Source organism: Capricornis sumatraensis, chromosome 3 (assembly GCF_032405125.1).
Source record: "Capricornis sumatraensis isolate serow.1 chromosome 3, serow.2, whole genome shotgun sequence".
In the NCBI taxonomy this organism is placed as follows: Eukaryota; Metazoa; Chordata; class Mammalia; order Artiodactyla; family Bovidae; genus Capricornis; species Capricornis sumatraensis.
This window is the reverse complement of record NC_091071.1, coordinates 53,878,914-53,894,323: the sequence shown is the minus strand read 5'-3', so window position 1 is coordinate 53,894,323 and position 15,410 is coordinate 53,878,914. Positions and strand designations below refer to the sequence as shown.

The following is a 15,410-nucleotide window of genomic DNA, read 5'->3' as shown; positions in this document are numbered from 1 at the left end:
AGATATATTCTAACAGTAGCATTATATATATATATTTATAAAATAAACATGAGTTTTTTTGTTAATGAAACCTTCTAGACAAGTTCAAAACATTTTTTTTTTTTTTTGCCTTCTCTTCTGCTCTAGGGATAAGTGTGGTACTCCACAGAAAAGAGAAAGAAATACCACTAAACTTGAGGTCCTCAAGAGAGACCAGACAACTTCAACAACTCACATAAATCACATCAGTTCAGTCAAAGTTGCATTAAAAACCGAGGACAAATCACAGTTATTCAATGCCAAAAGCTCCTCGTACAGCCCTCAGAAAAAGGAATCATCCAAGGTGGAAGCAGAAGAAAGAGTTTCCATGGTGAAAACTCGGGACAATTTGAAAATCTACAATGAAGAAGTTTCGTTTCTGTCAGTCAATCAAAATAATTACTCCAGAAACCCAGCACAGTCTTTGGAGCCCAATGTAGGGTCCAAACAACTTAAACATGTTAACAACAATATGTCTTCATCTCTAGGTGATACGCAAGAGGAAAAGAGGTATCTCACAGGTAAGGAAGAGGCATATGGCCATTCCCACATTCCAGAACAGATCATGCACATATACAGCCAGCCCATAGCCATCCTTCAGACATCTGACCTCTTCCCCACTCCAGAGCAGTTGCATCCTGCTAAGTCAGCTACTCTGCCAAGAAAGGGACAGTTAGTCTATGGCCAACTGATGGAGCCAGTAAATAGAGAGAACTTTACACAGACATTACCGAAAATGCCAATGCATTCTCATGCCCAGCCCCCAGATGCCAGGGAAGAGAACATCCCCCTGGAAGGTCAACAGAGTTTGCCCTCCCAAACTTCAGATTGGAGCCGGTATTCAAATAGCCTCCTGGAATCTGTTTCTGTTCCTGGAACACTAAATGAAGCTGTTGTAATGACTCCCTTTTCATCGGAGCTTCAAGGAATTTCAGAACAGACCCTCCTAGAACTGTCCAAAGGAAAGCCATCCCCCCACCCCAGAGCCTGGTTTGTGTCTCTTGATGGAAAGCCAGTTGCACAGGTGAGGCACTCCTTCATAGACCTGAAAAAGGGCAAGAGAGCCCAGAGCAATGACACAAGTCTGGACTCTGGGGTGGACATGAATGAGCACCACTCAAGTAGAAAACTGGAGAGGGAGAAAACGTTCATCAAAAGCATGCATCAGCCTAAGATGCTTTACTTAGAAGACTTAGACCTGAGCAGCAGTGAGAGCGGAACCACTGTCTGCTCTCCAGAGGACCCAGCTTTAAGGCACATCCTAGATGGAGGCAGTGGGGCCATCATGGAGCACCCTGGGGAGGAGTCCCCAGGAAGAAGAAGCACCGCTGAAGATTTTGAAGCCAATATATCCCCCACTAAGAAAAGGGGCAGACCACCACCACTAGCCAAGAGAGAGAGCAAAACTAACATCTGGAAGAAGCGAGAGGAACGCCCACTGATTCCCATAAACTAATACCAAGAGTGGTTGTGTCTCTGTCGTCTCGTGCTGTTTATTCTTGCTTTGTATTGTAAATTGCTGTGTGAACTTCTGAAGAAGCTGAGACTGAGCAATCTCATGGTCCCTGGACATGTCTCAAGCAGAGTAAATAGTCAAATGGTAATTCAGTAGTGAGAAAGCGACCAAGAAATGCTTTTTTCTGGCCTGTGCTTTTTATTTATTTTTGGGTGATGAATTTGAAGTATCTGAGGGTGCAGAATGTAAAATAGTATCTGAAATTGTTGCTCAGTCATCAAGTTGAGCCCTGACTCTGAAGAATAACAGTGAAAAGTATACTCCTAAAGTTGCTTTCAAAAATATTGCTCCTGCTTTGACGACCCCTGTGAAACATTTAGAAATGAAACTGTATTACTCTTGTGAAATGTTCCTATTATATTCTCCACTGCATATACTTGAAAATAACTGGATAAATGTTCTGGATTGATGTTATTCTAGAGTTCAAAGGCCAAACCACATTTTCTTTCATTTTTAAACAGCATGTATATTGTATCAACCCAAAATAAATTCCATACTCACCTAAGATGGGCAAGAAGCTATTTGGTTGTTAGAGAGGGAAATGCCAGCTCTTTGGTTGTTTTTCAATAAAACTTCACAGAATAAACAGGTGTTAGTTTATCTAGAAATCTGAGAAATGAATGTTCTGATACTGAATTTTTATTTTAAAATTTCTTGCCCCCTTCCCCATCACCAAAAGGGGAAGTGAGCTTAGCTGTCAAGAAAATTTTTTACTAGTCTTTAAAAAAAAGTCATTCCTCCCACTCCCCAATCTTTAAGGCTCATTGATACATAGAGACTGAAATCAGTTTTAAGATATTTCTTCTATTCAAAAAAGTCACTTAAACTATTAAACTTGATTTTTAAAAATCAATGAATTGAAAGTTTCTTATAAACATCCAGACTTAAAATATGTGGAGCTAAAGGAAATAAACATTTCAATTTTTTTCTGAAATGTCAAGCAGAAAAAACGTGCCATTTCTTTTGAGATTCAAGAATACCTTTAGGATCCCAGGTATACATCCAGATTTTTTTGTTGCTGACATTCTAAAAAATGTTTGGGAACAACAGTTTCCATTTCACAGGAAAAGTAAAAGATTTTTATTAAATTACGTAAATGCTTTTAAGTTATCTAACATTTTTTTTCCATGTTTGGAAGTAATATATTCTTTTCATCATAGCAGAGAATTAGTGTGAACACATTCAACAGCCATTTTTAATTTTAAGTGCTTTCAACTCTGAATTATCATTCATGTCCTAAAAATGAAACTTTGTTAATTAAAATTAACTCATCTAATTTTTCTTAAAATTTCCATAAAGGCAAATGTCTGAAGCAGCTTACCCTTTTCCTTGGGTTGGGGAGGGGGAGGAATGAAACTAATTGCTTTATTTCTCATGCACTGCTAATTAAGATGGGAGCAACATAGAGACCCAAGGCACATAAACAAGTTGTAAGAACTAAAATGAACCACATTAGCTTCAGTCAAACTGTAGATAGATATACAGCAAAAGAAAACAGCTTTTCCCCCCAAGACAGTAGACTTCAGCCAGGTTTTTCCTGTAACCATTTCTGAAGCATATAACCTGTCAGATAACATTCCTTTCTGTATTAACCCAAAGAATTTAAAGATCTAGGTAAAAGTTTGCTATATTCTACCCCAATCCATAGAAGAGAGAAATGTTTTGGTTAATACCTGCATTTACTTTTTTGAGGGAGGGGTGATAAGGTCCAAAATTAGAGGCAGTTTCTTACTGGTTTTACACAGAAAGATGTATTTAAGGTGACATAAATGAAAATGATTTGGAAAAGGTTAAGGAGTTAGTGCTCTGCTGAAGTGCCTTTGATATAGACTTGCTTTATTAGAAGGATATGATAACATCTTTCTTAAATGTGCATTTTCTTTCTGTTAGCCAAATTAAACAGATGTGCAGTTTTTATTAAAAATATAGACCTAGTGTTTCACGTTGGAACAGTGAATTTTGCATGCCAGTAACATCTCTCTGTGTATTTAATTCTTTTTTCAGTCTAGTTTATATTGATAACATTATGTTGGAATGAAGTTAGAAACTATATAGTAATATACTGACTTTGACATTTTAAGTGTATATTTTTCCCACCCTTAAAAAATGTTCAATCTATCATCTTGGTAATGGAATACACACTTTGATATAAGGGTATGCCATTAAGGTATGCCACTTACTCATTCTTGTGTAAAGGAAATGAGAAGATGTATCCCCAAGGGCTTTTCTAGAAATACTTTTGTTGGTTTCAGAATAAAATCTTTATTTTTTTATACACTGCACATTCTGTTCTCAATTGGGAAGTATAGGTAATTTATCTTTTTCTAATGATCCAAAATGTGTAACTTCTCATTTGTGAGTAGTTCACAAATTTCCTGTTAAAGAGCTGAAGCCATCTACTTTTTCCTAACCCAAGTGATAATAAACTGGGAATATTCACAACTTTCTTAAAATTTTTAAATTGAAAACCACCACAGTTTTTTGCAAATGAAAACCTTGAGAATTTTAGTCACAAATTGTTAACATTTGTGGATCCTTTGTATATACTTTGGATATAACTTAAAAGCAAAATTATCCCTCAAGGAACTGATGGATTCATTTACTAAAGCACAGCTATATGTATTTTTGAATACATATGATATTGAATTTGTAAAATCCATTTGTATGACATTTATGCAATTGTATAGGGATTACGCCCTTTTATAATACACAGTATACCACGAAGGTCACAAATGTTGAGGAATAAAAACACTGCTTTGCTTTGGCAGTCATTTTCAGATTACTTTCTGTATGTTTAAATCCTCTGGTATCAATACATAGTATAAAGTTTTGGGGATCTTTGGATCAAATGATGTCCCTCAAAACTTCCAGGAAGGTGAAGCTCAAAGTTACGTATTCATTCATAGGGAATGAGTTACTCATTTCTCCGTGTACTAGAATTGTAAACAATTTAACTATGTTAATTTCCATGTCAGAACTAGAGTTGACATTTTGCCCTCTGTTTCCAGGTGTTTCTATCTTTTGTATTCTCTCATCAGAGGAATCTCACATTTCAGTGTATTTATGCCATCACTACTATATTTACTGCTGGAAACTTAAAAATCTGATGATTTGTAAAAATGTTAAACAGTTCATTAAAGATAATAAAATCTAAAAATGTATCTGATGTATTGTTTTATTTTGGGCAAACTATGAAACATTACCCTAAATTGTTATTTAATCTGGTAGATAAATATTCAATTATTTTCTTGATTACACTCCCTATACTAAAATAAATATTTGAATACCCTATGTTTATATAATGAACTTGATTTCTCTTTGTATTTCATGTTCTCCAAAGTTCACATTTTGACTATTAAAGCTGAATATAGACAAGTCATTTTCCATTCAATGAGAAGACTTTACAAGATAATGAAAATGAAACTGTTAGTCTCTCAGTCATATCTGACTCTGTAATCCCATGAATTGCAGCCTGCCACACCCCACTCCAGTACTCTTGCCTGGAAAACCCCATGGATGGAGGAGCCTGGTACGCTGCAGTCCATGGAGTCTCGAAGAGTCGGACACGACTGAGCGACTTCCCTTTCACTTTTCACTTTCATACATTGGAGAAGGAAATGGCAACCCACTCCAGTATTCTTGCCTGGAAAATCCCAGGGACGAGGGAGCCTGGTGGGCTGCCGTCTATGGGGTCACACAGAGTCGGACACGACTGAAGTGACCTAGCAGCAGCAGCAGACTCCTCTTTCCATGGGATTCTCCAGGCAAGAATACTGGAGTGGGCAGCCATTCCTTTCTCCAGGGGATCTTCCTGACTCACAGATTGAACCCTGGTCTCCTGTACTGCAGGCAGATTCTTTACCATCTGAGTCACCAGGGAAGCCCAGAAAATATGACATATTTTGGGAGTCACAGTTTTTATATTCTAAGTAAGAAACAATAGAGTACACCCTCCCATATCCCCTGTAGGAAAAAAAAAAAATTTCTTTTAGCTTTAAACCTAAGACTAATGATAACACTAAGGCTGTTTGCTCAGTTAATTGAACAGTGCTTAGGTTCATGTATTGGGTTGGCCAAAAAGTTCATTTGGGTTTTTCCAGATCATAGAAAAAAACAAGAGGATTCCAGAAAAACATCCACAGTAGCTTCATTGACTAGGCTAAAACCTTTGACTATGTGGATCACAACAAACTATAGAAAATTCTTAAAGAGATGAGAGTATCAGACCACCTTACCTGCCTCCTGAGAGATCTATATGCAAGTCAAAAAGCACCAGTTAGAACTGGACGTGGAACAATGGACTGGTTCAGCATTGGGGAAAGTGTACATCAAGGCTGTATATCATCACCCTCTTATTTAATTTAAATGCAGAGTTCAGTCGCTCAGTCGTGTCCGACTCTTTGCGACCCCATGAATCGCAGCACGCCAGGCCAGGCCAGGCCTCCCTGTCCATCACCAACTCCCGGAGTTCACTCAGACTCATGTCCATCAAGTCAATGATGCCATCCAGCCATCTCATCCTCTGTCATCCCCTTCTCCTCCTGCCCCCAATCCCTCCCAGCATCAGAGCCTTTTCCAATGAGTCAACTCTTCGCATGAGGTGGCCAAAGTACTGGAGTTTTAGCTTCAGCATCATTCCCTCCAAAGAAATCCCAGGGCTGATCTTCAAAATGGATTGGTTGGATCTCCTTGCAGTCCAAGGGACTCTCAAGAGTCTTCTCCAACACCACAGTTCAAAAGCATCAATTCTTCGGTGATCAGCTTTCTTCACAGTCCAACTCTCACATCCATACGTGACCACTGGAAAAACCACAGCCTCGACTAGACGGACCTTTGTTGGCAAAGTAATATCTCTGCTTTTCAATATGCTATCTAGGTTGGTCATAACTTTTCTTCCAAGGAGTAAGCGTCTTTTAATTTCATGGCTGCAGTCACCATCTGCAGTGATTTTGGAGCCCCAAAAAATAAAGTCTGACACTGCTTCCACTGTTTCCCCATCTATTTCCCATGAAGTGATGGGACCAGATGCCATCCATGATCTTCGTTTTCTGAATGTTGAGCTTTAAGCCAAATTTTTCACTCTCCACTTTCACTTTCATCAAGAGGCTTTTTAGTTCCTTTTCACTTTTTGCCATAAGGGTGGTGTCATCTGTATGTCTGAGGTTATTGATATTTCTCCTGGCAATCTTGATTCCAGCTTGTGCTTCCTCCAGCCCAGCGTTTCTCATGATGTACTCTGCATAGAAGTTAAATAAGCAGGGTGACAATATACCGCCTTGACGTACTCCTTTTCCTATTTGGAACCAGTCTGTTGTTCCATGTCCAGTTCTAACTGTTGCTTCCCGACCTGCATTTAGGTTTCTCAAGAGGCAGGTTAGGTGGTCTGGTATTCCCATCTCCTTCAGAATTTTCCACAGTTTATTGTGATCCACACAGTCAAAGGCTTCGGCATAGTCACAATAAAGCAGAAATAGATGTTTTTCTGGAACTCTCTTGCTTTTTCCATGCAAAGTACATCATATGAAATGCTGGGCTGGATGAAGCTCCAGCTGGAATCGAGATTACAAGGAGAGATATCAACAACCTCACATGTGGCAGAAAGTAAAGAGGAACTAAAGAGCCTCTTGGTGAGGGTGAAAGAGAGTGAAAAAATCTGGCTTAAAAGTCAACATTCAGAAAACTAAAATCATGGCATCTAGTTCCATCACTTCGTGGCAAATAGATGGGGAGAAAAGTGGAAGCAGTCACAGATTTTGTTTCCTCAGGCTCCAAAATCACTGCAGATGGTGACTGAAGCCATGAAATTAAAAGAGACTTGCACCTTGGAAGAAAAGCTATGACTAACCTAGACAGCATATTAAAAAGCAGAGACATTACTTTGTCAAAAAAGTCCCTCTAGTCAAAGCTATGGTTTTTCCAATAGTCATGTATGGATGTGAGAGTTGGACCATAAGGCTGAGTGCTGAAGAATTGACACTTTTGAATTGTGGTGTTGGAGAAGACTCTTGAGAGTCCCTTGGACAGCAAAGAGATCAAACCTAAAGGAAGTCAGTTAAGGAGTCAATCCTAAAGGAAATCAACCCTGAATATTCATTGGAAGGACTGATGCTTCAATACCATTGGCCACCCAATATGAAGAGCTGACTCATTAGAAAAGACCCTGATGCTGGGAAAGATTGAGGGCAGGAGGAGAAGGGGACAACAGAGGATGAGATCGTTAGATGTCATCATCGACTCAGTGAGTCTGAGCAAACTCCGGGAGATGGTGAAGGACAGGGAAAGCTGGTGTGCTGCAGTCCATCGGGTCGCAAAAAGTTGGACACGACTGAGCAACCGAATAACAACAAAACCTGACTTCCATGATTTTAGGCATTTTGTACAACTTATATAAATAAATATGGTACCAGAAATAACTTTAGTCAATTCTAATGGGAATTGTACTCTGAGCCCACTCACAAATGCAATGGAGATTATAACCCTCAGCACTGGAGTTGAAATAGACACTTCAGTTTGGACCCCTCCCAAGGGCAAGACAGGCCATAGCCACCTTTGTCAGGCCCTGGTCCCCATCTAGCAGAGTATGGAGTCTTAACAGAAATGATGCAGCCCCTGGAAGAGTCATGCAAAACTCAAACTCACATGGAATTGGTTGTAATAGAAAATAAGATTTCATAAATCATAATGAGAAATTTAGCTGCCAAAGAGATTGATGTTCACATTCTCAAGGGAAATTAATGTGTAGGCACTATAGGAAAGGAAAGGGATGGAGTTAGGAAGTATTTGACAGCTCATCAGGGATCCTTCTGGAGAAGGCAATGGCACCCCACTCCAGTACTCTTGCCTGGAGGATCCCATGGGTGGAGGAGCCTGGTGGGCTGCAGTCCATGGGGTCGCTGGGAGTCGGGCATGACTGAGCGACTTCACTTTCACTTTTCACTTTCATGCATTGGAGAAGGAAACGGCAACCCACTCCGGTATTCTTGCCTGGAGAGTCCCAGGGACAGAGGAGCCTGGTGGGCTGCCGTCTATGGGGTCACACAGAGTTGGACACGCCTGAAGTGACTTAGCAGCAGAAGCAGCAGCAGGGATCCTTCAACTACATGCTGGAAAAATGTTAAAACTATATGGGGTGCTGCTTTATCTACACTTCATAAAATCACCCTTTAGCTTTCTTTTTATAGATGGATTTCTTTATCCTAATATATATGCAGTGAAACAGCTTAATTCCAACAGTAAGCTCTCTAAACCAATTGTGGGGTTAATTTCTTTTGTCTTTGGTTTTGATGTTCTATCAAAATAAATATTTTTCCTTTGACTTGTTTTCTTTTTCCCTTTATTTTGAGCCTCTGTTTAATTTGGAACTGTGGACCTGGAACTGGACTCTGTCCAGTGAGTTTACTTTTTTTTGATAAAAGCATTCTCAGTTTGACTAGAGAAAAACTGATTTCTAGACAATCACAATTTATAATGTTAAGTACCAAAAAGTTAGTATTGATAAAACCAATTATAAATGATGGAGAAACATTATCATTAGATACACATGGAAAGTTTCTTAGGGGAAAAGTAACTATTTTCTTTCTAAGATAGCTACGCTTAAAGATCACATTTTAAATTATCTGCAGTGTTTATCAAAACATTGCAATACAATTTTTCTCCACATTGGTATAGTAGATGACTCTCTGTCTATTTCTGTTGGGAAAGTTTACATGTTGAGAAGTAAATGGTATTTTTTAAACCTTTGGTGGCAAAATCTTTCTTGATTGTACCCTATGTTTCCTGTTTTTCAAACCTACATTTGCTATGGTTATAAATATTCTACAGTCCTGTAGGGATATTCAAATTTCCCACATGATTTAGTCTTTTATTTTTCCTTCTTATGTTCTTCTGGTTGACTAGAAGTTTCATAATTCATATATTTACTAGTTCTAATCCCTGTAGACCTTATTAAAATACTAGACTAACTCCAGACAGTCTGATTCAAAACAAACCAGATAATTACATTCCCAGGAGTCTCTGGGCTTATTATATTTGAACATCTTAGTTAAGAACATTTCCTAAATACTGTAATGAAAGGTAGATTTGTAGCTATTAAACAATGTGCATTGCATATCAAAATAATTTTTATTTATATATCCCCATATTTCAGTCTGGAAAATAAAGATTTGTTTTATGTAGAAAATATTTTAAAGTGAATTTATTCAGCTTAAATTTATCTCTAATATCCAGCATTTTGAAATAAAAACTACCTTGAAACCCTGATTTCTAACTTCAGTCAGTTAAGTCGCTCAGTTGTGTCTGACTCTTTGTGACCTCATGGACTGCAGCACACCAGGCCTCCCTGTCCATCACCAACTCCCAGAGTTCGCTCATACTCATGTCCATTGAGTCTGTGATGCCATCCAGTCATCTCATTTTCTGTCACCCTCCTGTCCTCCTGCCCTCAATCTTTCCCAACATCAGGTTCTTTTCCAATGAAACAGCCCTTCGCATCAGATGGCCAAAGTATTGGAGTTTCAGCTTTAGCATCAATCCTTCCAATGAACACTCAGGACCAATCACCTTTAGGATGGACTGGTTGGATCTCCTTGCAGTCCAAGGGACTCTCAAGAGTCTTCTCCAACACCACAGTTCAAAAGCATCAATTCTTCAGTGCTCAGCTTTCTTTATAGTCCAACTCTTACATCCATACATGACTACTGGAAAAACCATAGCCTTGACTACACGGACCTTTGTTGACAAAGTAATGTCTCTGCTTTTCAATATGCTGTCTAGGTTGGTCATAACTTTCCTTCCAAGGAGTAAGCATCTTTTAATTTCATGACTTCAGCCACCATCCACAGTGATTTTGTAGCCCCCCCCCCCAATAAAGTCAACCACGGTTTTCACTGTTTCCCCATCTGTTTGCCATGAAGTGATGGGACCAGATGCTGTGATTTTAGTTTTCTGAATGTTGAGTGTTAAGCCAACTTTTTCACTCTTCTCTTTCCCTTTCATCAAGAGGCTATTTAGTTCTTCTTCACTTTCTACCATAAGGGTGGGAGATGGAAATGGCAACCTACTCCAGTATTCTTGCCTGGAGAACCCCATGGACAGAGGAGCCTGGTAGGCTGCTTGCTGTCCATGGAGTCGCACAGAGTAGGACACAACTGAAGCAACTTAGCAGCAGCATCTGCATATTTGAGGTTATTGATATTTCTCCCGGAAATCTTCATTCCAGCTTGTGCTTCATCCAGCCCAGCATTTCTGATGATATACTCTGCATCTAACTTAAATAAGCAGGGTGACAATATACAGCCTTGACGTACTCCTTTCCTGATTTGGAACAAGTCTTGTTCCATGTCTGGTTCTAACTGTTGCTTCTTGAACTGCATACTGATTTCTCAGGAGGTGGGCCAGATGGTCTGGTATTCCCATCTCTTGGAGAATTTTCCACAGTTTGTTGTGATCCACACAATCAAAGGCTTTGACATAGTCAATAAAGCAGAAGTAGATGTTTTTCTGGAACTCTCTTGCTTTTTGATGATCCAGCGGATGTTGGCAATTTGATCTCTGGTTCCTCTGCCTTTTCTAAAGCCAGCTTGAACATCTGGAAGTTCACAGTTCACACATTGTTGAAGCCTGGCTTGGAAAATTTTGAGCACTGTTTTACTAGCATGTGAGTGCAAATGTGCAGTAGTTTGAGCGTTCTTTGGCATTGTCTTTCTTAGGGATTGGAATGAAAACTGATCTTTTCCAGTCCTGTGGCGACTACTGAGTTTCCCAAGTTTTCTGGAATATTGAGTGCAGCCCTTTCACAGTATCATCTTTTAGGATTTGAAATAGCTCAACTGAAATTCCATTGCCTCCACTAGCTTTGTTCATAGTGATGCTTCCTTACGCCCATTTGACTTTATATTCCAGGACGTCTGGCTCTAGGTGAATGATCACACCATGGTGATTATCTGGGTCATGAAGATCTTTTTTGTACAGTTCTGTGTACTCTTGCCACCTTTTCTTAATATCTTCTGTTTTTGTTAGGTCTATAATATTTCTGTCCTTTATTGACCCCTTCTTTCCATGAAATGTTCCCTTGGTATCTCTAATTTTCTTGAAGAGATCTCTAGTCTTTCCCATTCTATTGTTTTCCTCTATTTCTTTGCACTGATCACTGAGGAAGGCTTTCTTATCTCTCCTTGCTATTCTTTAGAAATCTGCATTCAAATGGGTATTAGTTCAGTTCAGTCGCTCAGTCGTGTCTGACTCTTTGCGACCCCGTGAATCGCAGCACGCCAGGCCTCCCTGTCCATCACCAACTCCCGGAGTTCACTCAGACTCACGTCCGACGAGTCCGTGATGCCATCCAGCCATCATCCTCGGTTGTCCCCTTCTCCTCCTGCCCCCAATCCCTCCCAGCATCAGAGTCTTTTCCAATGAGTCAACTCTTCGCATGAGGTGGCCAAAGTACTGGAGCTTCAGCTTTAGCATCATTCCTTCCAAAGAAATCCCAGGGTTGGTCTCCTTCAGAATGGACAGGTTGGATCTCCTTGCAGTCCAAGGGACTCTCAAGAGTCTTCTCCAACACCACAGTTTAAAAGCATCAATTCTTCGACACTCAGCCTTCTTCACAGTCCAACTCTCACATCCATACATGACCACAGGAAAAACCATACCCTTGACTAGACGGATATTAGTCGGCAAAGTAATGTCTCTGCTTTTGAATATACTATCTAGGTTGGTCCTAACTTTTCTCCCAAGGAGTAAGCGTCTTTTAATTTCATGGCTGCAGTCACCATCTGCAGTGATTTTTGGAGCCCCAAAATATAAAGTCTGACACTGTTTCCACTGTTTCCCCATCTATTTCCCATGAAGTGATGAGACCGGATGTCATGATCTTCGTTTTCTGAATGTTGAGCTTTAAGCCAACTTTTTCACGCTCCTCTTTCACTTTCGTCAAGAGGCTTTTTAGCTCCTCTTCACTTTCTGCCATAAGGGTGGTGTCATCTGCATATCTGAGGTTATTGATATTTCTCCCGACAATCTTGATTCCAACTTGTGTTTCTTCCAGTCCAGCGTTTCTCATGATGTACTCTGCATAGAAGTTAAATAAGCAGGGTGACAATATACCGCCTTGACGTACTCCTTTTCCTATTTGGAACCAGTCTGTTGTTCCATGTCCAGTTCTAACTGTTGCTTCCTGACCTGCATGCAGATTTCTCAAGAGGCAGGTTAGGTGGTCTGGTATTCCCATCTTTTTCAGAATTTTCCACAGTTTATTGTGTTCCACACTGTCAAAGGCTTTGGCAAAGTCAATAAAGCAGAACTATATGTTTTTCTGGAACTCTCTTGCTTTTTCTATGATCCAGCAGATGCTGGCAATTTGATCTCTGGTTCCTCTGCCTTTTCTAAAACCAGCTTTCCAGAAGGGAAAGGGAAAAATATTAATGGCACAAAAATTGATCGATGATAAAAAGGAAATTCTACAGGATTTGGATGGGGATGACCTGACCCCTCCTCCATACTGGATAAAGACGCGCCTGCCTCCCAGTGCCCCACCAAGACTGGAGACCCCTTTACTGCCAAATCCAGGGCCAGATGAAGTCCTTCAGTAGCCGCTGCTTCTCCGCCAGCTCTTGCCAAGGTTGTAGAGCTGCCACCTTGGCAGGCTCTGATCCTGGTGACAGAGGCCTCTGGCCAGCACTTCCAGGATCTGGCTCCAGCCGAACCGCCCAAGGTATACCTGCCTCTCCCAGTGAGTACTGACAAGAAGGGGAGGGAGATGTAGGGAACTGGAATGCAAAAGTAGGAAGTCAAGAAACACCTGGAGTAACAGGCAAATTTGGCCTTGGAGTGCGGAATGAAGCACGGCAAAGACTAATAGAGTTATGCCAAGAAAATGCACTGATCATAGCAAACACCCTCTTCCAACAACACAAGAGAAGACTCTACACATGGACATCACCAGATGGTCAACACTGAAATCAGATTGATTATATTCTTTGCAGCCAAAGATGGAGAAGCTCTATACAGTCAACAAAAACAAGACCAGGAGCTGACTGTGGCTCAGGTCATGAACTCCTTATTACCAAATTCAGACTTAAATTGAAGAAAGTAGGGAAAACCACTAGACCATTCAGGTATGACCTAAATCAAATCCCTTATGATTATACAGTGGAAGTGAGAAATAGATTTTAAGGGCCTAGATCTGATAGATAGAGTGCCTGATGAACTATGGAATGAGGTTCGTGACATTGTACAGGAGACAGGGATCAAGACCATCCCCATGGGAAAGAAATGCAAAAATAAAATGGCTGTCTGGGGAGGCCTTACAAATAGCTGTGAAAAGAAGAGAGGTGAAAAGCAAAGGAGAAAAGGAAAGATATAAGCATCTGAATGCAGAGTTCCAAAGAATAGCAAGAAGAGATAAGAAAGCCTTCTTCAGCGATCAATGCGAAGAAATAGAGGAAAAGAACAGAATGGGAAAAACTAGAGATCTCTTCAAGAAAATTAGAGATACCAAGGGAACATTTCATGCAAAGATGGGCTCGATAAAGGACAGAAGTGGTATGAACCTAACAGAAGCAGAAGATATTAAGAAGAGGTGGCAAGAATACACAGAAGAACTGTACAAAAAACATCTTCATGACCCAGATAATCATGATGGTGTGATCACTCACCTAGAGCCAGACATCCTGGAATATGAAGTCAAGTAGGCCTTAGAAAGCATCACTACGAGCAAAGCTAGTGGAGGTGATGGAATTCCAGTTGAGCTAATTGAAATACTGAAAGATGACGCTGTGAAAGTGCTGCACTCAATATGCCAGCAAATTTGGAAAACTCAGCTGTGGCCTCAGGACTGGAAAAAGTCAGTTTTCATTCCAATCCCAAAGAAAGGCAATGCCAAAGAATGCTCAAACTACCGCACAATTGCACTCATCTCACATGCTAGTAAAGTAATGCTCAAAATTCTGCAAGCCAGGCTTTAGCAATACATGAACCGTGAACTCCCTGATGTTCAAGCTGGTTTTAGAAAAGGCAGAGGAACCAGAGATCAAATTGTCAACTTCTGCTGGATCATGGAAAAAGCAAGAGAGTTCCAGAGAAACATATATTTCTGCTTTATTGATTATGCCAAAGCCTTTGACTGTGTGGATCGCAATAAACTGTGGAAGATTCTGAAAGAGATGGGAATATCAGACCACCTGACCTGCCTCTTGAGAAATCTGTATGCAGGTCAGGAAGCAACAGTTAGAACTGGACATGGAACAACAGACTGGTTCCAAATAGGAAAAGGAGTATGTCAAGGCTGTATATTGTCACCCTGCTTATTTAACCTATATGCAGAGTACATCATGAGAAATGTTGGACTGGAAGAAACACAAGCTGGAATCAAGATTGTTGGGAGAAATATCAATAACCTCAGATATGCAGATGACACCACCCTTATGGCAGAAAGTGAAGAGGAGCTAAAAAGCCTCTTGACAAAAGTGAAAGAGGAGCGTGAAAAAGTTGGCTTAAAGCTCAACATTCAGAAAACAAAGATCATGACATCCGGTCCCATCAGTTCATGGGAAATAGATGGGGAAACAGTGGAAACAGTGTCAGACTTTATTTTTGGGGGCTCCAAAAATCACTGCAGATGGTGACTGCAGCCATGAAATTAAAAGACGCTTACTCCTTGGAAGAAAAGTTATGACCAACCTAGATAGCATATTCAAAAGCAGAGACATTATTTTGCCGACTAAGGTCCGTCTAGTCAAGGGTATGGTTTTTCCTGTGGTCATGTATGGATGTGAGAGTTGGACTGTGAAGAAGGCTGAGTGTCGAAGAATTGATGCTTTTAAACTGTGGTGTTGGAGAAGACTCTTGAGAGTCCCTTGGACTGCAAGGAGATCCAACC

The 15,410-nt window shown here is 40.3% G+C and overlaps 1 protein-coding gene across 1 annotated transcript in view; it reads left to right on the top strand.

Moving 5' to 3' along the window:
- Positions 1 to 1,474, top strand: part of FAM171B (family with sequence similarity 171 member B) — a 78,874-nt gene extending 77,400 nt beyond the window's left edge. The window contains exon 8 of the mRNA XM_068969616.1: positions 127 to 1,474. Within this exon, the coding sequence (XP_068825717.1) occupies positions 127 to 1,474 (1,348 nt within the window). The remainder of the gene's footprint in view (positions 1 to 126) is intronic.
- The last annotated feature ends 13,936 nt before the right edge of the window (positions 1,475 to 15,410 follow it).